At 34.4% G+C, this 27,107-nt stretch overlaps 1 protein-coding gene across 1 annotated transcript in view; it reads left to right on the top strand.

The window, feature by feature from the left end:
- The window catches only part of MRPL13 (mitochondrial ribosomal protein L13), a 51,047-nt gene extending 24,209 nt beyond the window's left edge, over positions 1-26,838 (top strand). Inside the window, exons 4-7 of the mRNA XM_037010874.2 lie at positions 2,460-2,520; positions 7,472-7,558; positions 15,493-15,614; positions 26,563-26,838. Coding sequence (XP_036866769.2) covers positions 2,460-2,520; positions 7,472-7,558; positions 15,493-15,614; positions 26,563-26,584 — 292 coding nt within the window. The 3' untranslated portion in view covers positions 26,585-26,838. The remainder of the gene's footprint in view (positions 1-2,459; positions 2,521-7,471; positions 7,559-15,492; positions 15,615-26,562) is intronic.
- The last annotated feature ends 269 nt before the right edge of the window (positions 26,839-27,107 follow it).

Genomic DNA, 27,107 nt, shown 5'->3' with positions numbered 1-27,107 from the left:
CATCTCTATGTTTATCACAGCACTATTTACAATAGCCAAGAAATGGAAGCAAGCCAAGTGTCCATCAGTAGATGAATGGATAAAGGAGATGTGGTACATATACACAATGGAATATTATTCAGCAATAAGAAGAAAACAAATCCTACCATTTGCAGCAACATGGATGGAGCTAGAGGGTATTATGCTCAGTGAAATAAGCCAGGCAGAGAAAGACAAGTATCAAATGATTTCACTCATCTGTGGAGTATAAGAACAAAGAAAAAGCTGAAGGAACAAAACAGCAGCAGACTCACAGAACCCAAGAATGGACTAACAGTTACCAAGGGAAAGGGACTGGGGAGGATGTGTGGGAAGGAAGGGATAAGGGTGAAAACGGCATTAGGATTAGTACACATAATGTAGGTGGGGTGAGACATGGGGAAGGTAGTATATACAGAGAAGACAAGTAATGATTCTATAGCATCTTACTATACTGATGGACAGTGACTGTAATGGGGTATGTGGAGGGGACTTGTTAATAGTGGAAGTCTAATAACCGTAATGTTCAAGTAATTGTACATTAATGATATCAAAATAAAAAATAATAATAAAAGTAAGAAAAACAGAACAAACAAAAAGAACTGGAAGACATTTTTTCATAAAGTTTTCTTAATACATAGGGTTATTTAAAATAAAGCAAGAAATGTAATGAATTTCAGGATCAAAGGGATGATAATTTTCAGGTTTCATACACTGTACTTACCCTTTTCATCCTTAGGTATTTCCAAGCATCAGTTTACTGTTACACTAATAGTACATAAGAATGCTTGTTACTACAAGACTGTACTGTTGCAATATTAAGAATAATTTAAAAATAGTAAGGCTCTGCTATCTTGATGGGCATCCTGATTATTTACACTTGCATTAAAATAATGTCTCAATGCTTTCCTTTTCACTTTCTCTGAACATTTTACCTATTAAAATATTAATCCACTTAATTTTTTTATCCAGTGTTTACTGAATTAATTTGAATTGAGAAAATCTTGGCACATATTTGAAACAAATTTTCCTCTATTCAGGCTGTCCCCTTCTATAGAAGAAACATAGGCATTTTTTCACCAGTAAAAATCAACTGAGTATTACATTACCCAAGTCATTCCCTTACTCCGAATTTTATAATAGCTCTCCAAATCCTACAGGATAAAGTCCAAACTCTTAAAATACCATGTAAATGGTATTATGCTTTAGAATTTGCCATTCCAGTGTTCAAAACAGAAAGATAATCTTTGGCATAGAAGGTGTAGAGTATTTTTTTCCATGGAGAGAAAGAATATAGGAACAGAATTCTAGACAGGTATTTCTTTTCCTGAAGCTGAAATTTCATGAAACAAAGAATATCAGTTTGACAATTATCCATTTTACTCATCAGACTTCTAAATTTGCTCTCTTAAATTTATTCCTGAAATGTTCTTTTAGTCATCTTTAAAATATTTTCAAGTCTTGTTGACAGAAGCTTATGAAAGGAATCACATTTAGGTACCTTAACTTTTCTTGCAGAGTCCACTGATGTTACATTTTCTTTACCCCTTCCTCTAAAATCATTTTGGCTTTATCCATCTATTCAGTGTAATAAAAACTTAAATCTGTACATTGTTTTTGTTTTAAATTTCTTAATCACTTGCACAAACATTTTCTCATTTGACTTTCATCAAAGTCTTGAGAGGTAGATGGGAAAGATAACCAGTTTTCTTATATCAGTAAACTCAGATGAAGAGGTGAAAGGAGTTGCCTAATATTTTTTTGGTGCCACTAGCAAACCTAGATTCCAGATCTGGATCTGGAGGATCCAAGTTACTAAACTGCCTCTAATACTATCCCAAATATGTATGTATATATATATATATTTTAAGCCTTTCAGTTATCCATTTTATATATAATTTGATCTGAACACAATGAAATGTTTTATTACATAAGTCCAACATATAACTCTTAATGGTCTTTTACCAACTGTTAATAGGAAACATGATCATGATCATGCTGAGTATGGTCTCAACTTCAGAACCAAGTCGTCTACCACTATTCTCCCCAAATCTGGCCCCTAGCTTATATAGACATTTTGTCCAGTTTTGCAGAGAATATGAATTCTTTTGGCACATTGCTTTTTCTTAATTCAAGTAGTGATAAATAAACCATAGTGAGTGAATGAATGAATGAGGAATAACTTTAAATTCCAATAGAAATACAAATAGTTAACGCCAAGAAATTTTCAATAGGGAACTTTTTATGAAAAAATGATAGTTGACCACTTAATAGCATTTCAAATAGCATAGTTTACTACTTAATTATTAATACACTAATAAACAGCACAGTTTCCAGGAACAAGTATAATTTCATGATAAAAATAGTTGTTTACAAAAGAATTGCATTTCAAGAATACCGTAGCCTGCTCCCAGTTTTGATGTCCTTGCTTCTTTTAACAGCTACCCAGGTGGATTTAAACAAGTAACAGCTGCTCAACTTCACCAGAAGGATCCAGTGGCTGTAAGTCTATTGTATTTTTTATTATTTGTTATCCATGGAAAGACTGATTCAGATACTGTTTTTTCTGTCTTCTCATCTAATGAAGCTAGCATTCAAGGCTATAAATCCTTCACACAAGCTTTGATAAGTATTATTTCATTGTCATTCAATTCTATGTATTTTCTAATTACTATTTATTATTATGTTTTACCTTTACAAAAGAATCATTTTGCTTTTCATTTTAATTTCATGAGCCCTGCATGATTACCTAGAATATGGTATGATATATTTGCTGAAAATGGTTTGGGGAGTGAGAGAGAGAGAGGAGGAAGGATACGTTGATATGTATATATATGTTTCTATGTCCATTATGTCAAATATGCTAAGTATGTTGTTCCAATCTTATATTCTTACTTTTTTTTGTTCATTTGATTTGATTACCTGAAAGATTATGTTAAAATCTCAATTATGGATTTGTCATTATTTCCTTATAGTTCTGTCAGTTTTTGCTTTGTATGTTTTGAAGAGTTAGTGTTAGATGAATTTAAATTTGGATTTATAATCCTCCTAAGGAGTGATCAGGGTATATATGAATTGATCAGCTATGCTTAGACTATGATCTCAACTCCAGAACCAAGTGGTCTACCACTATTCTCCCCAAATCTGACCCCTTTATCTCCAGATCCTCTTTATCTCCAATAATGCTTTTTAATGTGTAGTCTACTTTTTTTTATTAATATAGTAATATCAACCTTCTTTTGCCTGATTTGTCATTTTACAGTTTCAAGTTTAATGAGCTAGATCTTTTCCCCTTCTTTTGCATTGATTTTGCTCTTTAGAAGTCTACGATTACTAAATATCTTTACTTTCTTCCAAAATCAAATCAAGGTCCCTAGAACTTTAACATCCTCTCTCCCTCCCAACCTATATACTTTCTCTAAGATTTTTTAAAACTTTCGCAATTCAACATTCTCATTATTATTTTATACAATTAGGGATTTTTTAATGATTTTTCTTTGCATACAGATCCCTTCATGTAACTCAGCCTTCCTTCTGGGATCAATTTCCTTCTCCTAGAAGTAATTCCTGTTGCCATTCCTAGAACTCTCTTTTTTTGTCTGAAACTCTCTTTATTTTTATTTTCGTTCTTGAAAGTGAGTTTAGCTTATATGTGCAATTCTAGGATAACCATTTTTTTCTCTCAGCTTTTTGAAGCTGTTATCCAAACAGATTTTAGCTTTTGTTATCACTCTTGATAAGTCAGATGCCAGTTTAACTGTTTCTTTGTGTGAATTCTGCCTTTTACTTCTGATTACTTCTAAGATCTTTCTGCTGGCTTTGATTTTCGTGTTCCTTTTTAAGTCTTATTATTTAATTTGCTTAAAGATTGAGATTTTCCCTTCTGAAAATTTGTCAGCTCTTGTATCTTCTGGTATGGCACCCTTTATTCTCCATCTATTCTTTCCCTTTGGAAATCTGATTATACTTGAGTGGACCATCTCATTTTATTGTGCATGATTCATTAGCCCCCTTTCATATTTTATGAAAGTCTTCCTGTGTCTGCTACACTGTTAATAATTTCTTTAGATTTATGTTCTAATTCTCTAATAATCTTTTTACCCATGTCTAATCAGATTAACCCTTCCATTGAGTTCCTAATTTTTTGTTTTTTAAGAATTTTCCTGTTTGTTTCTTTTTCAAGTTTGCTGATGAGTTTTGATAGTCTTTCTGTTCCCTTAATTCTTATCTGATTCTAATATTTGTGGTCTTTGTGGATCTGCCATTTATTATTTCTGCTCAGGACACTTGGTAAGTTCAGGGACCTTGGAGCTTCATCTCTAGGAATTCTTTGAGATCTATGTTAAAAATGAATTTCCCCAGAAAAGATTTACTTAGCTTCTGATGAGTGAATGGGTCTGTACCAACACAAGACCTTTATGCTGTAGTTTAGACTTCTGGATTTTTGATCTCCATAAAGAAGGTGAATTTTGGGCCTCAAAGTCTTGTGAGACCAGAGTTAGCAGTTACCTATCAGGAAAGACTTTTATTTTTTGATTTCCCCACTTCACACCCTGGATATTGCCTTTCTATTAAAAATCTAGAGTTATGAGGGAGTCTTTGTAGGATCATACTAGTTCCTGACCCCAAAGCAGTAGTCCCTTCAAACCCCAGCCCTGCACTAACTGATGTCCTCAGGACAAATGCCAGCTCAAGGACTATTTTTTTTTTTTCTAGTACTTTCTTCTATTTCTGGCCTCCAGTTGGTTCCATGCTTTATAAAAGATATTTAAAAACAGTATTAATAGCTTCACTAATATTTTATTACTTTATCATTTGAGTTATATACAAGAGAAATTTATAACCTGAATATTAGTCCTCAATAGTGCTAAAAGCAAAGCCTCCAGTTTCCATTTAACAATTTTATTTTTCCTTCCTTAACTCTTAATAACCCAGTCTTTGAACTATATTCATAGGACAGATAGCATTTTCACCACTAGAAACTACTTTAGCCTTTTACATAAATACATTCATAAATGAGTAAAGTGTTGCAATTTCTTTAAGAATTTTCTTAATCTCCCTAAAATGGTGAATAAAAATAAACGTCTATTGGCAGGATGCAACCATTTCATTGTAGTACTGCCTAAAATTTTCTTGGGGATGGGAGAGAGGAGTATATCTATTATAATAAGGCCTGACATAACATTTAGAATTCCATGCTTTACTATTTATTTTTACTTTTTGTCATTCATATCTATTTTATAAAAACATACTCAGATTGCCTAAGAAATGTTTAAAGTTCTGTTTTATAACATGTTTTTAGACTACTACAGGTCAAGTGAAGTATCCCATTTTTGAGTATTAATATGGATTCTATGTAATGGTATTAAGAAGTTGCAAGGGCTGCTGACAATATATACCACAAATTATAGTTTTAATATTTCATAAATACCATTAAATATTTTCAAGTCTTAATCTTCCATTTTATCCAGGCATGCTCACTGCACACTAGGAGGCAGTATAGTCCAACCTTTTGATGTTAAGAATTTGGCATTGGTTAACATTTGTAGAAATTGTTTCAAATTATTGTTTCTTACAAAGACTGAAATTCTTTACAAATATTTGATGAAGCCTTGGCAAATATTTCAGAGTTAAATACATTTGAATTATTACCTAATTAAGGGATCCCAATTTTTTTTTAAGTCTTAATTTTGACTTTGTATTTTGAAAAAGAATTGCGTGTTAAGGAAGAGGTCAGTTATTTTTCTTCCAAACCAAACACTAAGTATTTGTCTGAAACAGTAGGTCTTCTGCCAGCAGACATAATTTGCTAAGCAGTACTTGGTATATGTAGCTTCTCATAGAATTTGTTCATAATGCATCCTTCTGATTATTGGTACACCTCACAATTATTAACATATAAATTGATACATGTTAAAGTTATTAGTAGGTTACTAAATATCTCAAAATTTTTACAATTACATAGAAGATCAATTCTAAACTCAAATAAAAACACTGATTCAGCCCTTTCCTTATATCCTTTATCCCTCTGTTATATATTTCAGTTTCTTTAGGAGCTTTCTGTCCTTACATTTTTCTTTGAACACGGTTCCTTTCTTATGTTTTTTCACCTCCTACAGTTAATAAAGTTATTTTGTGTGAAATGAATAGCACTTGCCTGGGTACAGATTATATGATGAAGATCTTTAATATTTATTAACCTTCTCTTGTTTTCACTTCCCGAATGCCTTAGAACTTAAGTGAAGGTCCATACAGCTAGAACTACTTGATTGCATGTGCATGTTGCATCATATTTGTTCTTTGGGTATATATGTTTGTCTCTCCCACCAGCTTGTAACCTTTCCACATTTTCTAGCTTTCCTTAATTTGAGTTCTATGTTTGGATTTTTTAGAAGGGCAGATTTTTTAAATACCAGCTTATTAACTCAAGTTAATACAACTAATTTTTTTTTAAGAGCAGGAAAACCAAATGCTATGTAATCCTACTAATAAAATAAAATTTTAACATGATATTCAGAAGACATAATGACTTACTTATCCAGAAAAGATGCTGAGTAGTCTTAACATTGTGAGGTTCTACTCAAGACTGCTGAAACATTGAAAATTTTCAAGACTAATATCTAGTTCAGTGCAGTTCAGTAGAAATTTCTGCCATGATGGGGATGTTCTATTTCTACACTGTCAAATACAGTAACCACTAGTCACATGTGGCAGTTGGCCACTTGAAATGTGGCTTGTGTGACTACAGGACTGATTTTTAGTTTTTTTTAATTTAGTAAGATATATCTATATTTTAAATAGTCTCCAGGAGTAAGACTGCCTAGCTTGATTTCCAATACCACCACTTATTAGATATATGAAATTGGGGGAATTCTTTAACCTTGCTAATTTGTTTCCTCATTTGTAAAATAAGACTCAGCATTTTGTTTTTAAACAAGATAACAAATGTCATGCACTGACCACTGTACACACACTAAGTTTTCAGTGAATGTCAATCATTACATTATCACTGTTGTATATTTGTGACTGGTGGAGTCAGTGGTGTAACTGTATGGTCAGGCTTGGTTTATGTCTTAGAAACAATATTAAGGTCTTCCTAGGCTCTTCTCTCCTCAGCATGTGACAGATTATTTGAGCCACAGGTTCTTCTATAAGCTTAGAGAATTTCTTATTCTAGTGGAAATTGGCACATACATAATTTTAAATGTCTTCTTTTTTGTCCTTTTTCTAAAGAAATTAACTAAATAGAGCCTAAAGAAAACAGTAATGTACAAAATAATAAAATTTCCGTTTCTTTTGCTGCCACATAGCTACTTAGGGCTCAGTTTCTTTCCCTTCATACTCCTATTGAATCTTAGCCCACCCATTTTCATCACTGCCTCTAAATGGGTTTGCCTTCATTATATCCCAAGTCAAATTTTTCTTACTGAGTCTACATTTACTTATTTTTCAGATTGTGAAACTAGCCATTTATGGCATGCTGCCAAAAAACCTGCACAGGAGAACTTTGATGCAGAGGTTGCATCTCTTCCCAGATGAGGTGAGTCACTGGTCCTTGGTGATGATGCTTTTCCTAAATTTTCAATTATTCTTTCTCTCCTTTTAAAATAATTGCTGTAGACTTATTTTCAATAATTTCATAAGTCAATTTCTGAAAAATTTTCAGTATTTTATAGGGAACACAACCATAATAATGATTGCTCTTGTTTTAAATCATAAAGTGAGCTGTCATTGGCCTAAAAATTAAAAGTCTGTAAATTCTGGGTTTTTTTCATTTTAATAACTTTTCTTTTGAACAAGGAACTATGATCAGAGCCCCTGTTAAATTTGAGGGTATGCATTGATAATTTCATTAACTATAAAGAAGTATAAATTTAGTTTACTTTTTATGTGACTAATAGCAAGACTTCTGTGAATCATGGATTAATAACTTAGGTTTGGTTACTCATTATCCTATGATTTGACTTTAGAACACTTGTTGCTATTCAACTGATTCAGCTAAAAAGTAGTTGAAAAAATAGTATAAACATTTTTATTACTATTGTACTATTTTAAGTACTTAGCTTTTCTCTTTAGTATAATATAATGCAACACTGTTATAACATAGCTCTGGATTCATACTATCTGAACTGGAATCCATGCTCCAAAATTTACTGACTTTCATGGCCATGGGCTAGTTGCTTATTATCTCTGTTTTCTCATATGTGAAATGGGCATAATAATGTTACCTACTTCACAAGATTGTTGTAAGGGTAAATGAGATAGTATCTGTAGAGCGCTTAGAACAGGGCTTGGTGCTCACTGCTCTCATTATCGTGGTTATGACTGTTGTCCTTGTAGTTCCTACTAGAGGAATGATAAAGAACTTCATCCCAGAATATCAAGTACGTCAACTATGCAAGTGACTTGAGTGCTCTATTGTTAGCTTAAACAACACATGAATAAATGATTCATACTTTCATCAAAATGGTTAATTCATTAACTTTGCTTTGATCGAACAAGTAGAATAATTTTCCACAATTCACTTTACCTCTGAGGTTACAAGTTCATACTGTCATCTAAGCAGCAGCATCTTACAAGGGTAAAAGACCTTCATGAAATCACAGGAATCTATTGTACTGACACATTTCTGATTGTAGTCACAGTTTTTAGAAACCTTAATTCCTAAAAGACAGTAAAAAAATAGTAACATTTATCTCAATTAAAAGGTAGTCAGGTTTCAGTGTGGATGTTTTATATATTCATGGTAGTTCATTTGAACAGTAAATTACTTAAATAATTTCAGACCATAAAATAAATGAGCCATTTCCATAAAACTGGATTGTTAAATATTGAAAAGCCTGACAATGCATTTTTTTGTCAAGCCGATAGGGAAATAGACACTCATTTTTTTCTGGTGGGAGTACAAAATGGTGAAACCCATAAGGAATCTGGGAATTACGGCAACATGTAACAAAATACATATATATGGGGATTCATGCTTGATCCAGAAATCTCATTTATAACAATTTACCCTGAATATGCACAGGATTATTGTTCCCACATTAATAATTAAAGTAAAAGATAGAAATAAATGTTTATTCATAAGAAATTGGGTAGACTAGGTTATATCCATTCAATTGATACTATGCAGTTCTTTAAAAAGAATGTGAAATATTGTTGTGACTTGATAAGCAGTGCTTTCCAGGATATGTTAAGTGAAAATAAGCAAGGTGAAAAAAATAGATTAGCACACTACCTTTTGTATGTATATGTGTATATGTGTGTTTACACACACATGTATATCTGTTTCTTTTGCATAAAGAGACACCAGAAGAATGAGAAAATGAATTTGGCTCCTTACTGGAGCATGAATACAAAGATACAAGGAGTAGAGAAGAGTGTAAGATTTTTTGGAGAATATCTTTTAATTATTGTTTTACTTGAACTTTTTCATCATGTTAAGATTTTACATATTCAAAACATAAGATGATAGCACCAGTAGAAGTAAGCACAACTGGGGCCCGCATCTTGTTTCCTAAGTGCTATTCCACATTAAAAGGAGCCCAGTTCTCTCTGGGGAAATGGTTGATTCTAAGTCTGAAGCAGAGGAAGAACAAAGTGATTATGGAGTATACACAAGCATACAATTATTACTTCTGTTTTGTTTATAGTAGTAAAATAACAGGTAACAGAAAGTAAGACAGTGCTCAAAAACTGATGGAGAAATATTAAGAGGATGTAGGAGGCAGCTTGAATTGATTTCCACTGACCAAATACAGGATTGTATAAGCCTTGAAATGAATGGTAATAATATGTATTGAATAGAAAATAAAAATCTATGAGCCTACAATGATAGTCCAAAAATTATTTTTTAACTTGTTATAATTTCCCTTTTCCTTTCTAGAGAAGGAAAAGATTTTCTTTAGAGAAGAATGTCATCTAAAAAATGTGGAAGTAATACCGAATTAGAAAAGCCACCATTATCAGCATATTCTGTATAAAAGATTTTTTTTTTTTTACACAAGAGTAAGACTGTTGTGGAACAGGATAGTCACACAGTTTCAGAACCTCATGCCACAGAATACTTACTATTTGAAAAGGGAAAAGATACTATTACATTAAATATGTCTGGTGAATACCAACCATAACCAAGAGATCGAGTGTATCATCAGCCTGTGACGAACTGGCAGGTGTCTCCTGCTATGAATGAAACACTGAAGACCCATCATAAACTACATAGTGTTCTGCCAAAGGCATTTAACCTAAATCTGATTGTGAGGAAACAATCAAACAATCCTACAAATCAAAAAAAAAAAGGATATTCTGTAGCATTATTATTATGTATTCTTTAAAAGCATTAATTTCATTAAAGAAAAGCAAGGAGACTCTTCAGATTAATGGAGACAACTGAATAACTTACTATATATGTAAAAAACATAATAACGTAACTAAATGTAATGTAATCCTTGACTAGATCTTAGGTTGGGGAAAAGAAGATATATATGATATTTCTTGATCAATTTTGGGAAGTTTGAATGTATACTTGTTAATAGATAGTATTTAATCAATGTTAAGTTTCTTGGATGTGAATTTGTAATGTGGTTATGTAGGAGACAATCCTTAATATTTAGAGGTGAAAATTGGCAGATTACTCTCAAATGGTTCAGCCAAAAAGAAAGTGTTTGTGTACATGTGTTTGTATAGAGATAAAAAAAAGAAAGCAAACATCCTGTTTTAGCAATTGGTGAGCTTAGGTGAAGGTTAGATGAGTGTTCACCTGATTCTCCCAATTTTTTTGTATATTTGAAATTTTTTTTTAAATTGCAAAAAAGCAATAAGTAAATGAGCACCTCTTCCCTGTTTTTTTTCTACTCTTACTCTTTACCTTATCCCTCTTTTGTTTCATCACCCACTCTGAAGAGAGGACTCTTAAATCTCCATAAACAGATCAGTTAATGTTTTGGGGTTATCTTCTTTATATACAGATTAAAGGAGGCACTTCCCCCTCTTTCTGGCTCAATGTGTAATTACTAATCAACTTTAGTTCCTCATTTTACATTCATTCTTTTATTTTTTTATTTTTTTATTTTTTTAAGAGAGCAAGGCAGAGGCTTTTATTTAGAGAGAAAGTGAGAGGACAGAGCTCCTGGCTCAAGCCAGGAGGGAACAGGAGAGTCCCTCTTATTTTACATTCATTTCATCCATTCTTGAGGAGCATGTTGTTAAGCCCCCAAGTGTTTGTGGGCCTTTTTACTTTCTTTGTACAATTTATTTCTAGTTTTATACCTTTGTGGTCTGAAGAGTTGGTTGGTAGAATTTCAATGTTTTTTAATTTACTGAGGCTCTTTTTGTAGCCCAGTATGTAGTCTATTCTGGAGAATGTTCCATATGCACTTGAGAAGAATGTGTATCCTGTTGCTTTTGGATGTAGAGTTCTGTAGATGTCTATTAGGTCCATCTGTTCTAGTGTGTTGTTCAGTGCCTCTGTGTCCTTACTATTTTCTGTTTTGTGGATCTATCCTTTGGAGTGAGTGGTGTGTTGAAGTCTCCTAAAATGAGTGCCTTGCATTCTCTTTCCTCCTTTAGTTCTGTTAGTATTTGTTTCACGTATGTTGGTGCTCCTGTGTTGGGTGCATATATATTTATAATGGTTATATCCTCTTGTTGGACTGAGCCCTTTCTCATTATGTAATGTCCCTCTTTATCTCTTGTTACTTTCTTTGTTTTGAGGTCTATTTTGTCTGATACTAGTACTGCAACACCTGCTTTTTCTCTCCTTGTTGTTTGCATGAAATATCTGTTTCCATCCCTTGACTTTTAGTCTGTGCATGTCTTTGGGTTTGAGGTGAGTCTCTTGTAAGCAGCATAGAGATGGGTCTTGCTCTTTTATCCACTCTATGTCTTTTGATTGGTGCATTCAGTCCATTTACATTTAGGGTAATTATTGAAAGATATGTACTTATTGCCATTGCAGGCTTTAGATTCGTGGTTACCAAAGGTTCAAGGTTAGCTTCTTTAGTATCCTACTGTCTAACTTAACTCACTTATTGAGCTTTTATAAACACTGTCTGGTGATTCTTTATTTCTCTCCCTTCCTATTCCTCCTCCTCCATTCTTTATATGTTGGTTGTTTTATTCTGTGCTCTTTTGTGTTTCCTTTAACTGCTTTTGTGGTGTATATTTGATTGTATTTTTTGCCTTTAGTTAGTATTTGGTTGGTCTGCTTTCTTTGCTGTGATTTTTATTTTCTCTGGTGACATCTATTGAACCTTTGGAGTGCTCCCATCTAGAGCAGTCCCTCTAAAATACCCTGTAGGGGTGGTTTGTGGGAGGCAAATTCCCTCAACTTTTGCTTGTCTGGAAATTGTTTAATCCCTCCTTCATATTTAAATGATAATCGTGCTGGATACAGTATTCTTGGTTCAAAACCCTTCTATTTCATTGCATTAAATATATCATGCCATTCTCTTCTGGTCTGTAAAGTTTCTGTTGAGAAGTCTGACGATAGCCTGATGGGTTTTCCTTTGTTGGTGACTTTTTTCTTCTCTCTAGGTGCCTTTAAAATTCTGTCCTTGTCCTTGAGCTTTGCCATTTTAATAATTATGTGTCTTGGTGTTGTTCTCTTTGGGTTCCTTCTGTTGGGAGTTCTGTGTACTTCTGTGGTCTGAGCGACTATTTCCTTCCCCAGTTTCGGGAAGTTTTCAGCAATTATTTCTTCAAATACACTTTCTATCTCTTTTTCTCTCTCTTCTTCTGGTACCCCTATAATGCGGATGTTGTTCCTTTTGGATTGGTCACACCATTCTCTTAATATTGTTTCATTTCTGGAGATCCTTTTATCTCTCTCTGTGTCAGCTTCTATGCGTTCCTATTCTCTGGTTTCTAATCCATCAGTGGCCTCTTGCATCTCATCCATTCTGCTTTTAAATCCTTCCAGAGATTGTTTTATTTCTGTATTTCTCTGCAAGTCCACCAGCATGGTTATGACCTTAATTTTAAATTCTTTTTCAGGAAGATTGGTTAGGTCTATCTCCCCAGATTCCTTTTCAGGGGAGACTGTCTGGGTTAGTCTGGTCTGTATCAAGTTCTTCTACCTTTTCATGGCGATAGAGATAGTCATGGGTAGTTGGCATGTGTCAGCTGGGAGAACGTCCCTTCTTGCTAGTTTGTGGCCTTCCTCTCCCGGGAGAATGGCGACCTCTAGCAGTTTGTGCTGGGCAGTTGCAGACAGGGTTTCTGATTCTTGTCTGGCTTCTGTGAAGGAAGCTCTGTGCGGTTGCTGTGGGCGTGGCCATTCTCAGGCTGCTGCTCCATTATGGCGGGCCCATGCCAGAGCAGGAAAGGGCAGGAGGCAGTTTATTGCCATGAGGGGCCTCGGAGCTGTGCTGCCACCCAGTGTGTTAGGGCACCCGGAGTTTCCCGGGTTCCCAGCTGCTGAGCTGATTGTGCCAGGACACCTCCGTCCAGCTGTGAGGTTCCTGTCCCTTTAAGACTTTCAAAAAGCACTCTCTTTTCTTTGTCCCAGGGGCACTGGCTGCAGGGACCCGCTCGCAGATTTTACTGTCCTGTTTACCTAGTATCCATCACCCCATGCACTGTATGTCTGTGCTCTGGTGCAGATGGCTAGGACTGGGTATTTAGCAGTCCTGGGCTCCCACTCCCTCCCTGCTCTGACTCCTCTCCTTCCGCTGGAAGCTGGGGTGAGGGGCGCTCGGGTCCCACTGGGCTGCGACTTGTATCTTACCCCCTTTGTGAGGTGCAGGGTTCTCACAGGTGTAGATGTAGTCTGGCTGTTGTCATGTATCTTCTGGTCTCTCTTTTCAGAAGAGTTTTATTTGTTGTATTTTCAAAAATATGTATGTTTTTGGGAGGAAATTTCCGCTGCTCTACTCATGCCGCCATCTTGGCTCTTCCTCTCATTTCATCCATTCTTTCCTTGAACTCCTCTAATAATAGGGGAACTGTTAAGCACATTCAGTCAAAATGCTGTTCAGTTCAGCAAATATATACTAGGAACCTACAATTTTCCACACTTTCTATGCCAAGTAAGCACTTGACAACTTCGGAAACTGTCTTTGGAAATGACACAGGGATTATTTTTAATAGCTTCCCAAAAAAGTGTTAAATATTCATAAATTTTTATAAATATTGAACTGGCAAGTAGGCTTCTCCAGGAAGTAAAAATAAAAAATTAGAGTCACTTAATAATATTTCATATCTCCAGGCATCCTGTGCTTGTTCTGATTCTGTGTAATTATAATTGCAGATGAATATACAGGGGAAGGAATGTTAAATATTTATTTTAAAATGCTTCTCCATGTAGAAACAGATTGTCAGTAGTATTCATTGTGTTTCATTTATGTTGATGGTGACTTTGTTTATCCAAACCATAATTTTAAAAGCCAACTTAAATTTTTGAAAGTATTAAAATTTTGTCATATTAGGCTTTAGAACTAGCTTACAATACAGTAGAGCTCTGTGATTCTTTAAAGCTATTTTAGAATTATATTTTGATTCTTATTTCTGTGTAATAACCATTTTTATGAAAAATTTTTAGGAACATACTATAATGAAAAGAGGGAATTAAATCTGCTTTCCCCACAGGGTACTTCTGTATTAGTATCTTGCCATTATTTCAATATTAAATCTCCTAAATTAGTTTATCAACCAGACTCACAATACAATTCTCTTTCCCTTATTTCTGTATCATGAACACAAAATAAATGTTAATTATTTCAGTTACTCATGTTCTTCATTTTATCATTCTCTTTATTTAGTTCATTTCCTATTATCTTCTAAAATACCTCTCAAATATATACTTGACTCTTTAGTTTGCTTTTCATTACCCGAATTCAGACTTTTGTATCTTTTACTTATTTCATTTTTCTGAATGTTTGGATATATAGCCAGGGGAGAGTCTTTTTGGTCAAAGGGAATATCATTAATAAAATCACCAGGATTTCAGTGTAGACAATTCATGAAAGGTGAGAAGACTGGTAATTCAGGAGCCATGGGTGTGTGTGGTATCTAGCATATTTTCACCTTTGAAAGCTTTTTCTGGCAACAACATGGAATATGTATTTAAAGATTATGGCACTGGAAGCAATAGGCCCAGTGCATTCATTCATCAGATGAAAAATCATGAGAATGAGCCAAGGCAGTGATTTTTTTACAGTTGAAAAGAGGGTAATAAATTAAACAGTATTTAGAAAAAATAGGTAGAACTTAGGTGACTCAGTATTTGTCAAAATTGAAGGCATCTAACTTATCATGAGAAATATATTTGTCAAGAGGAAGATACTAAGCTTACTGTAGTGAGATTACTTCTATCATTGATCTAATATACTTCTCAGGAATTTTCCCAAAGTTTTCATTTGAAGATTGTATTTTCCTCACCCTATGTTTTTTTGTTAGTTGTTTAATATTTATTATCACTAATTTATTACTAAGTATATTTCAAGAAAATTAAACCTAAATGTTTATTCAATGTAGAATATACCAGAAGATATTCTCAAGAATTTAGTGGAAGAGCTTCCTCAACCACGAAAAGTACCCAAACGTCTAGATGAGTACACACAAGAAGAAGTAGAGGCGTTCCCAAGAGTGTGGTCTCCGTAAGTCTTTCTTTTCTCTTTATAATTACCATCTAATTATTTCCAGGCTTCTTTGTCTGGCCCGCAAGGCTTTCTATCCCCACTCCTTGCTATCTCATCAACTTAAATTCTTCACACTCCACTGTACTGGTCTAATGATCACAGACTTTTTTTGAGATCCACACCCTTTTTATGCAGTTTAACTCTGTCTTGCCTTTGTTCTGGTATTCCTCCTGCCTAAGACAACACATCCCTTACCTTATCCTCTGGGGTGACTCTTACTCATCTGAGTTTGCTTTAGACCTTAGATCTCATCTCTTTTAAGAAGCCTTGTCTAAACATCAAACCAGACTAAGAACCCAGCCCTCTTCTGCCCAAGCACCTGCTGTGTAACTCTGTCAGTCCCACATTTAGCTCCCTGCATCTTGTTCATGGTTGCACCCCCAGTGCATAGAACAGTACTTCACATAACAGGGCCTCAGAAACATTTACAGAACTTACACAGTAGGTCTAAAGAGAACCACACATTCTTATTGTTTGATCTACACAATGCAGCTGACCTTCCCACAGATACTACCCTCTGTGCTTTGAAAATCCATATCCCTTTATTGGATAGTTGGCCAGATAACTTCATGACATACTGGGACTGCCAGTATGTCTAGCAATCTATTGCTTTACTCTCTCATTATTCCGTGCATATATACATCGTCAGACTCTACACTGAAGTCTTTAGGATATTCTGTTTAAATTTTCCTGAATTTGCTGACTTGTACCAAGGTTCTCCTTTACCAAATGTGTAAAAGATTTAGTAAAATGATGTTATCAGTGATTGTTTATTATGTATTTTCCAATTGCCCAGCACTGTATTAGGTGTATTTGCCTTACATATTTTAAAGACTCAAATAGTACAACAGGCTATGTAATGAAAAGAAAGAAAGCAGTTCTCTACTCCATTATTAAGTCCTTTAGACTTGCTCTGAAAGTCACTACTTTCTGTTTTTAATTCTGGTAGATACCTCTCTTACTCTAGAGAATATGCTTATATTGCTATTTCATGATTTTCTATTTAAGATACTGATTCTGTACAGTTATCTATCTTCTCACTTACCTCTCCAGTTTTTATAGTTATCTCAGTCTTTCTGTTTATGTCTTTTCACTGTTAATAAGTATGTATGTAGTAGTAGGATCCCATTTTTATGAAAGCCACCTATGAGAAGAACTGCCTTTAGCCCTTCTTGTAGTATAGGTCTACTCATGGCAAATGCTGTTAATTTCCCTCCACCTGAAAGTGTCTTTATTTTTTGCCTTCATTTGTGAAAGACATTTGCACTGGATGTAGGAATCTGAGTTGTCAGTGCTTTTCTTTCACTGTTATTTTACTTTTTTCTGGCCTCATTAGTTTTTGATAGGAAATCTGTGGTCACTGGCATCTTTGTTCCCCGCTGTGTAATGTGTCATTTTCTACCCCCAGGGCATGAAAGCAAAACAGATGATGCAGGACTCCCCCCACCCCTGTGCTGCTTGCCCCTCCCAAGTCTTAGTTCCCTGTCATACTCCATCTGTGTTTATACTTTTCAGAACCCTTGGATGGTTTTGTTTAGTTTTGGTTTGGTTTTGGCTAGGTTTCTGAATTTAGATCAGAGTTTATGGTTGTAATTAGTGGGAGGGATGAGTTATAAGAGACTTTACCCTATTGTAGTAGGAGTGGAACTCCTTTTCACTTTTTCACAGCATTTATCACTATCCAGCATAACCTCATCCATTTATAGTCATGTTTTTTATCTTCCTACATTACTAGCAATAATCAAAATAGCAAGCACTAATAAAGGGCTTATATGTGCTTTACATGTATTAACTATTTAATCCTCACTTTAAGCAATCTAATGAGTACAGATTTTTTTTAAAGCAAAATGGGTGTGGAAAGTACTCCCTTATTTAGTAGGCTTCCTACTGAATTTTACTGCTCCACTTCTTTCTGAATAGGTGCAGTGTTCCAGAATACTTTGCTTTGATGAGTTAGTACAATTTTTATCCATTTTTCATAAATGAGCAAAATGTAGGCACAGAAAGAATAGTGACTTACCTATGATCATACAGTTAAAAGCAGTGGATTAGGGAGACTCCTGGCTCATGGTTCTAACCATTCTGCTGGAGTGCCTCTTGTAGCATCTCATGTAGGTCATATGTAGTTCTCAAATATTATTTTAATAAGATATATCCTAAAAAAGTATTTTAAGTAGACTTTGAAGCTTTGGTAGGTTACCATGTAGTATGAAATTCTGTAAATCTAACTATGGCATATTTGATTTTGTTGCAGAAAACACTGCCATAAATGAATTTATATACCTAGCCAAGAGGGGCCTGATATTTTTTTTTAACTAGAAATACCAGAGGTGCTCTTTAATCAAGTATATGAGCAAACATATATTATGCACTCAGAGTTATGTATCATGAGTATTCTAAAGTGTATTGTACAGCAGTGAAAAACCAGGCAGTATAGTAATGTAATAATCATTCACAACAGATTACATTTTGTGTTATTATAGTCAAAGTGTACAAATTAGAAGGTGACTTGGGTGCTTTTTTCATACTAATGGAATAGAGAAAGGCCTTTTCTATAATTATTTTTAAGGAGACTTAGAGCAACTTGATGCAATTTCAAGTTACTACTCTGAGAATGGATTTTCCTGCCCCTTCTTTTCATTCCAAATTTCCCTGTAGAAGGAATATGCATTAGATACCAGTCTCTCCTTTATGCTTTTATATTGAAGTTGTGATATTTCCTTACAAGTAGCTACACAATCTATATCAACTTGTGTTCCTAAAACAACAATGTGGGTGTGCACTTACATATTACAATTTGAGATTATACCATAGTATAGGTATACTATTTAATATAAATCCTTCAACATTTCATTCTTCTGAACCTTAGAGTTGACATCAAGTCCCGTTAGTTTTTATTACTGTGAGATACATGTGACTAGGAAAACATATGCATTTTTGCATTAACCAAAACCAAGAATAGATGATCCCCATTAGCTCAGGGCTATCTAATAGAACTTTCCACATGATGGAAAAACTCTATAACTGAGCTGTTTAATACAGTAGCTTCTGGCAACATTTTGCTCTTGAGTACTTACACTGTGGCTAGTAGCTGAGAAATTGAATTTTTAGTTTATGTGATTTTAATTAATTTAAATTTCAGTAGCCTCTAGTTACATGTGGCTAGTAACTACCTTAATGGACTTTTTAGTTGTTTGCCATTTCACAAAGTCCTAGTATTAAATATTATATACATTAGAATTGGAATTAAAATTGTGATACTCCATGCAATGCAATCCATTGAAAATGGGATTTCACATTTCTGGTAGATTTGCTTTCATGAGAAAAAAATATTTTTTTCTCCTTTTGGAAAAGGAACCTGCTTAAAATATGCTTACATTCCACCCAAAACAGCTAAGCCAAGAATATAATTTTGCTTTGGAATGTAGTGATTGGAATTTATTCCAGACAGATCTAATGGTGAATCTGCAGAGACTTGACTGAAACAGATGTACCTGGACTGCACCATAAATAAAAGACACAAAGATAGCTTGTTTTTGTTTTTGTTCCTCTATCAGTAAAACTTAAAATATTTTTATAGTATAGAAATGTACATTTTCTAATCTAAACTATTACTAGCTTTTGGTTAAATGTATATTCACTAGTTTTTCTATTAGAGACAAAAGCTTTTGATCCAAAAGTAACAGTTATCAAACTAAGCATTGAACCCAGTAGGTAATTGACTAAAGTGTCTTAATCTTAATTAAAAATTACCATTGTTAGGATTTCATTTAAATTATTTTAAAGCATTTAGAAAAGTTATATTCCCTCAGACCTAATTTCAGCATATGTTAGATTTTGTTATGCTAATTTTCTTATAAATGATGCTAGACAAGAAGGAAAAAAGCTGATATTTTTGAGAAAACTATAAATATTTCTAATTAAAAGCCATTTTCTTATGAGAAATATTGCCTATATACCTCACTTCTTAAATTAGTGGATATTATTGATATCATCTTAGTATTTTTATACATCTTTATATATACTATGGATATATAAATTGTATTAGATTATGTTACGAAGGTATAGTTTATGCTTCTTGATGGTATAAAATAGATGTGTGTCTGCCATGCACAAGTGGTGATTGTAGGGTATGCACTTAGAGTTCAGTTTTCAAACAATCACACTATCTTTTTTTCGCAAGTCAGTTGCCTAAGATTGTAGTTTTCTAATGGTAATTTATTTCAGTACTATCAATAAATTCTATAATCATTGCAGATTTGCTAACACATTACAAAACCACAGAACTCATGGAAATTATAATGCTGTCACAATAGTGGAAAATTTTCATTATGGTAGTGTAAAAACAAAACTTGGATTTTTAACTTTTTTTAATATTAATTTTTATAAAATTTTGTAGGAGAGGTTTTCTTAAGAAAAACTAGGTACATGGAAAATTTCAACTTGAATTGCTTCAAATTATCCATAGAGGGTGTGACAAAACAAAACCAAAAAAGACATATATTTTCTATACCTCACTCAATCTATAATGCTTTATTTTGAGCAATACTCTCACCTTTGCATAGAAACTAAGTGTGGAAAGTTTCAGCATCTGTAAATACTTGAAAACATGTTTCTGATGAAACCCATGTTCCTGGTGTTAAGTACTTTTTACAGAGTATGGTATTAGAAGTGTGCCTGCACAGGAGAGAGGTGAGGATGAAAGTGAGCAGGTGTGAGGACAGCTGTGATTAGCCCTGGGATTGTCCTTGCTGAAAGCAGGATCAGGTTTGGTGTGTTTAATAGAAAATACATTCAGCTCTGTAAAAGGAAAACAGGTGCCAGGAACATTAGAAAAGGGACACGGGTAGCATCCTGTCCTGTCTATAGCTCTAGAAGATAGCAAGAATTTAAGCTTAGTGCATGCCCTCTGATATAAAAGCTATTAATCCTAAAAATCTACAAATAATGTTTTAGTTAAATCAATACCCAGAAAAAAATATTTTTATCTGTCTTTATAAAATGTGCTTTACATCAGAGATTTAATTTATTTAAAAACAGTAGAGAAGGATTCTTACCTTTTCAAAACCCATAAGAAGCTGGGATCTGGACATCTTCAAGATTTTCCATAATTTTATGCTATTATAGTCATGTGGCATTTTCCTGCAAGATTTAACTTAATTTGCTGCTTTTCACAGGCAAAAGTTACTAGCTGGACTTGGGGAACAAGGTTATGTTCCAACTTTCCCATTATTTCAACCAGCTCAGCATTGGCTTAAATCATAGGCCTCAGTATTTCCAGTACTGAATTTTGCTCAAATTAGTCATCCTAAACTGTACTGTTCTTTTGGATCTGAACAGATTAGGACTGGTTGTTAGAAAAAAAAGCAATCTCTGTTTAAAACAATGAAAATCCAATCATTTACATCCCTAGCCAATAGAGTTTATGACTTAAAAGGGATAACTGATTATAATAATTCCTACTAATTTCAATTGAAAAAACAATAATTTGATTTAAAAAATTCTTAACCTTTTTATGAGTTTAGTTTTTTTTTAAATCACTGTTGAACTTTTTCTGATCAGGCTGGTATCACAGTATCTGGGGAAATGAATATAGGGTCACCATTACTCTGCCTTACTATTATTACCTGTAACAACTTAAGTTCAAGGAATATATGATGTCAGCAGATTTCCTATAATGGTTTACTGTAAATAATTCATCAATACAATGGAAATGACTTAAACATCAATCAAACTGACTTTTTGTTGTCTTATGATTACTCCATTGCCAAAATTTTATTCTAGTCTTTTATTTTGTTGAAGTAGGCATTATAATTGTGAAATGTTACTTAGGTGTGAAAAGACATCAGACCTGAGGGAGAATAAAAGATTTTTGAGATTTATTACATTTACTTATGTTATACTCAAAAAATTTCATGGGTTTACAACTGAAATTCAAATGCTTTTTTTTCTTGGAAAATAAATTATTAATGGGATGAATAATATTAAGTATCTCTAATTGAACTATGACATAAACAATGTGTTTTATAGCTTTATACTTCATTTTATTCACAAGCCAAACTGATTATTCCTAAAGTCAAAAGATAAATTCTTTTCTGGAATTGTCACCATTTTTAAGGTAATTTAAACATATTGGCCTCTATCATTTCTGTGTTCTGGATTTGAGGCTCTGAATTTTTGACACGTACCTGTTTTCATCTTAATGAGTGGCAGTACAAGTATTAAATGGTAAATGAGTTGTTGGTGTAGAAAATTTAATGACTCTGAAAGTTTACCACAATTTAGAAAATGAATTAAAGAAAGTCTTATGTTGGATAATTATTTAAAGATTCACTAATCTCCCAAATATACTCTAATCACATACATGAAAGCTTAAAACATTCAGCTTTCACTTGAAGGTCGAAGGCTGTGTGTGTGTGTGTGTGTGTCCTATATTAGAAAATGTACTGTCTGACACAGGGCTCTGTCTTCTCACTGCTGTTTCCAGTGCGCTCAGCTGGGCCTGACACTCAGTAGTCTTCGCTATATGAGTCAATGAGCAGAATCTTAACCTCCCTGAAAGGGGAATAGACTTTTAATTAATGAAGTGTGATAAATTCATATTTTGGTCTTTGTTGCTTACTTAAGTCTTTCTTAATAACAAACTACAGGTAAAACAGACATTTTTCTTAATCTGATCTTTAGTGCAACTCTGATACATCCGATTTTGGATACTACGTATTACATGTATAAAGAAAAGACCATGGTAATTTTGTTAAAAATAAAACTTCTCTGTCAAGGAGTACATTTCTATGAAAACAGCAAAAATTAATAGATAGTAGCTTTCTATAACAGTATTTGAAATGTATTTTCATATGTTTCCTGAGATTATTTTAGAACACTGTTATTATTTGCAAATATATTAACCTTATGTAGTATTTTATTTTAAAACTTCATAATTTTTTATTTGCAATGAAAGAGTGACAAAGAACTAAGGCAAATATAGACCAGAAATTCACCCATCATCCCTCTGGCAAAGGATTAAGCCATTTCGTTTAAGTTCATCAAAGTTTCAAACATTTAAGCATCCATAGTATAAAAAGCAATATACAAGATGCCAAGTTTCTTGCTTTTAGAAATTATTTAATAAAGAGATTAGTTAGATCTTAAATACACTAGAATAAATAAGTAAGCACCACAATGTGAGAATTCAATTCTGATTAATAGAGTGGTACCACATATGGATTAGAAGATTTTATGGATTTATGGATTATGGATTTTAAAGAACCTAAATACGGTGACACTTACTCAATTACTAAAGCTACATGGACTACAATTTAATCTTCCTTTGATGATAAGATTCCAAAAGAATTTCAGTATCCAGCCTCAGTACAGGTCATCATAATTAAAAATTATTGTATCAGGAAAGCATAAAACTGCCTTTTAATAAAGCCCTCTGGTGGGTAAAGAGCCAGGAAGGAAATACATCAAATGGAATCCCCTCGAGCCAAGGAGGAGGTGCGTCACCTTTTGTTAAGCTTCGAATTTCTTGCTGAAGATGCTTATTTTGCTTCCTCAACATCTTCAAATAGTCATCTCCTTTGTCTTACGAATATCTCTGCCTGAAGTCTGAGGTGAACCCTTGCTAGTCAGCATTGGTTGGTGGACCAGCATTGTTAGAAATGCTGAATCATGGGAGCTTGTTAGAAAGGCAGAATCATGACTCATCTACAGACAAACTGAATCTAATCTTGCATTTTTACAAGAGCCCAAGTGATGCATATGCCCACCAAAGCTATAGAAACTCTCAGGTAAATAGACCTCCATTCCCCTTCCTTACGTTGTATTTCCTTCTTTTGTGAAAGGGCGGAAGCAATATACATGCACTGCATGTGTGCCTGCTTTCGTTTGTATGTGCAGAGTGTGAAATAGGACCATCTGGGGTACATCATAAAGCCACATTAATATTATTAATTGTCTCCAGTATAAGTTGATGTTTCTAGCTATGCCAGCATCTGAAGTATCTAGTCACTTGGCCATGATACTGTTTTCCCCCCTTGGAAGCAAATTAACCATCTGCAAAAGATCCTGATTCATTTTCAGTAAAAAGAGAAAAAGATGAGTTTGCAAACAAAGTGGTATTTTCAAGGCAGTCATTGTACTTTAATGATAAATACCTTACAAGCATCAACTACATGTTGGCACAGTCTGATTTCTGAAAGTACACAATCAATTACATTGGGACCCTGCCTCCAAAGGAACCAACAGCCTAATAGGAATCATGTAGAATAAAATGGTGCTAGCAAGCATTGGAATCAAAAAGTATACACTAGATCCCTACCATTTACTTCCTAGCTGTGTATCCTTAGACCAGTTGACTCAGCCCCTCCAAGCCTCAGTTTTCTCAGCTGTAAAATGGGGTTGATAACAGTGTCTTTCTCATAATGTAGTTAGGAGGATAAAATGAGATGATACATGTGAAGTAGTTAGTATACTTCATGGCGTCTAATAAGCACTCAGCATATGTGCCTTACGTAAGTGGCAGTTTATTACATAAGGGCAGGTATGATTTGAGAAACACTGGAATAGGAGTATGCCCGAAGTGCTTTGGCCATCTCAGGGAACAGAGCCCTGCCTAAGAAAGGAAGAGTTGTGGAGAGCTTCCAAAAAGATGTGATTTTTGAGGTGGATTTTGAAGGATTAGTCAAGTCCACCAGGTAGAGGAAAGATAAGAGATATTACAAGCAGAAAAAAATCTCCACTACCCAAGTCCAGAGGTGTGAAATATTTTATCTAAACAATAGCAAATAGTGTAATGGGACAAGAATGCAGAGGGACAGGGTGTATGTAGAAAGAATGACTCAGAAAGGTTAACTGAGGCCATATCATGGAGACTTATATGTTGAATTACAGGGCGTTTGAATTTTGACAAGGCAGTGGAGAGTTCCTGAAGATTTTTTAAGTAAGGCCTCTTGATATGTGGAAATGGGATGGAAAAGAAGGAATCTGTGTTAGACTCTCGGATGTCTTCTGCTTAGCCCCATCTCTCCTAAGTTCTGAATCCTAACTGCTAGCTGCTTGCCATGTCCAGATTTCATCATATTCAAAACCAGGCTCCTTCCCTTCAGCGTCTGTCCTGCCTGTATTCCCTATCCTGAAAAAGTACATAGCATTGCTATTTACTGAGTTCTTCAGACTGAAAAGTAGTAGTCTTCCCTGCATCCTCATTTGCCTGTAGCTCCTTCCTCCGTCATGTCTGTGGTCCCGTCCTCCTCCCTTCCTGCCCTGCCCCCCAACAGGGTATTTTTCTGCCTCTTAAATCCTGACCCTGTCCTCTCTTCTCAGTCATCACTGGAGCCCTAGCAGAGCCTTTGTCTTCATCCTCCTCACTTCTGCCAAAAACACCTTGAAACAAACTTGGTCTTTATTAGGCCCATGGTGCCTGCTGTTTTTAGGCCACTATCTATATTTTTTACATGACAGAATCACTTTTTTACCCACATTTCCATTTTTACTCCTAAATTCCATTGAAAGGTGCTTTTATCTTTGTTATTTAATAAATTAACCTTTGGTGTGGAAATAACTAGATAGTGATGAAGCACATTTACTTCTGTTGAGTGAAGTTGCAGGGACTTCTTGCTGGGCCGTTAGCTTGGAATTTCCTTCCAGCGGCCTCAGCACCTTTTTCTAAGGACGTGAACCAGGTGAACGTGAGAGTGAACTGTCACTCCAAGTGTGCTCGCGCCGGGCACAGCTGTGATGGGGTTGAGTCACACACCACAGATGAGAAGGTACACTTGGGAGCCGCCGGCAGCTATTGGATCAAACTGTCATTCCCCAGACTTTGGATGCAGTTTTTATATTTGGAAAGAGATTTCAACAACAGTGACAAAAATTCAGTACTTTCTCTTCTTGTTATAGACTGGCTGAGAAGTGAAGCACATTTGGCCGTTTTCCCAGATCAGTGCCTGTGTCCCTTGGTGTTAAATAGTAACTTTAGACTATAATAGAGATCATTTGCTTAGCCAGTAGATTGCTGGTCTTCGTAGCTGGGCTATCTGGTATCTTGTGAGTATTTTGTTTAAGAAAACAGCCTGTAAATGTAGAAAGATACTAGGGCAGTTGTTCCGGGGCAAACAGAGTTCATCTACTTTTAAAGGAGCTCAGACTATGGAATATTTTTACAGCTGTTTCAAAAATATCTATTTAGTTTACTTGTTACTAACTTCCTTATTAAAAATTCCATACCAGCTCAGCACCTACAAATACACTGTATATAAAAATAAAGGGCACTTTAAATATTTTTGCATTTTATACTTGACTATTTTTAGTTTTCTCCATTTAACATTAGGGATCACATTTCCCTGAAAATGTTCTGTGTTTTAATTTAATATTGGAAGCAACTTTCAGGCATGATTAATCCAATAAATGCATAAATGAGGAAAGACTAGTTTTATGTATATAACTAAAATACCAAAGGGCTGGTATTAATATATTCTGTACATTGTATCAATGAAAATTAAGCATATGACAAAATAATAAATAGGGAAATTACTCCTACAAAATTTGCCTTTATGTATATGGATTTTAAAATCACAGCAGTCCTTTCTGTGAAAAGAGCTTCATGAAAGAATATTTAAAATAGAACAGAGAGATTGAATTCAAGTGTTTAAGTTACTAAATACATTCCTGCATAGGCACAAGGTGGTATGTATTTATACTCTTGAAAGAACTTGGGAGTTGTCACTTCACCATTCCACTTATGTGATTTGGCTTCGGTGTTCACTAAAAATCTAGGTATAATGTTGTAGATGTTTTTTGATAAACAATTATGTTCATTTTAAATTGGGCAAAATAATCTTCCTTCATCAGGTAGGAGAAAATTCATGATTTACAATGAAATACATATTGGTTTTATCTCTTTCAGTCCTGAAGATTACCGGCTATAGGAAAATGAAAATTGCAGAAAATCACGTTTCAGTGATTGGAATTCTTCCTGAGGAGTTTCTCCTAACCTACAGGCCCAGTGAAGCAACAGCTGCATTTTGACAAGAAAGTTGCTATGGGAGCTGGAAGTTTATGACGGAAGGTCAGGGAGGGATATTCCTTCAATAGGAAATTGCATTAAAACACATTATTTTGTAGAGTTGTTTTATTATGTGATCTGATTTGCTTATTATAAAAGATGATGAGAATAAGATTGCTTACTTGGCTAACTTTTCAATTTTAGACTTAATGAAAAACAAATCCTAGATAACTCAACAGTTAGAGCCACCAGCAAGTGCCCATCCCTGCAGATGTCCTCAAATTCCAGTCACTGTTCTTGCACCTGGAAAAACAAGCCCATGTCCACTTTTCCTTTCAGTGACTATTTCATGTAACCTCACATCCAAGTTCATCCTTTCAGCTCAGTAGGGTAAAGTTTTCCCTGAGTATTTACAAACCGCAATCGTCTTTTTTCCATATAGCGTC

This window comes from Manis javanica, chromosome 2 (assembly GCF_040802235.1).
Source record: "Manis javanica isolate MJ-LG chromosome 2, MJ_LKY, whole genome shotgun sequence".
In the NCBI taxonomy this organism is placed as follows: Eukaryota; Metazoa; Chordata; class Mammalia; order Pholidota; family Manidae; genus Manis; species Manis javanica.
The sequence above is the reverse complement of the archived record's forward strand: the minus strand, read 5'-3'. Positions and strand labels throughout refer to the sequence as shown.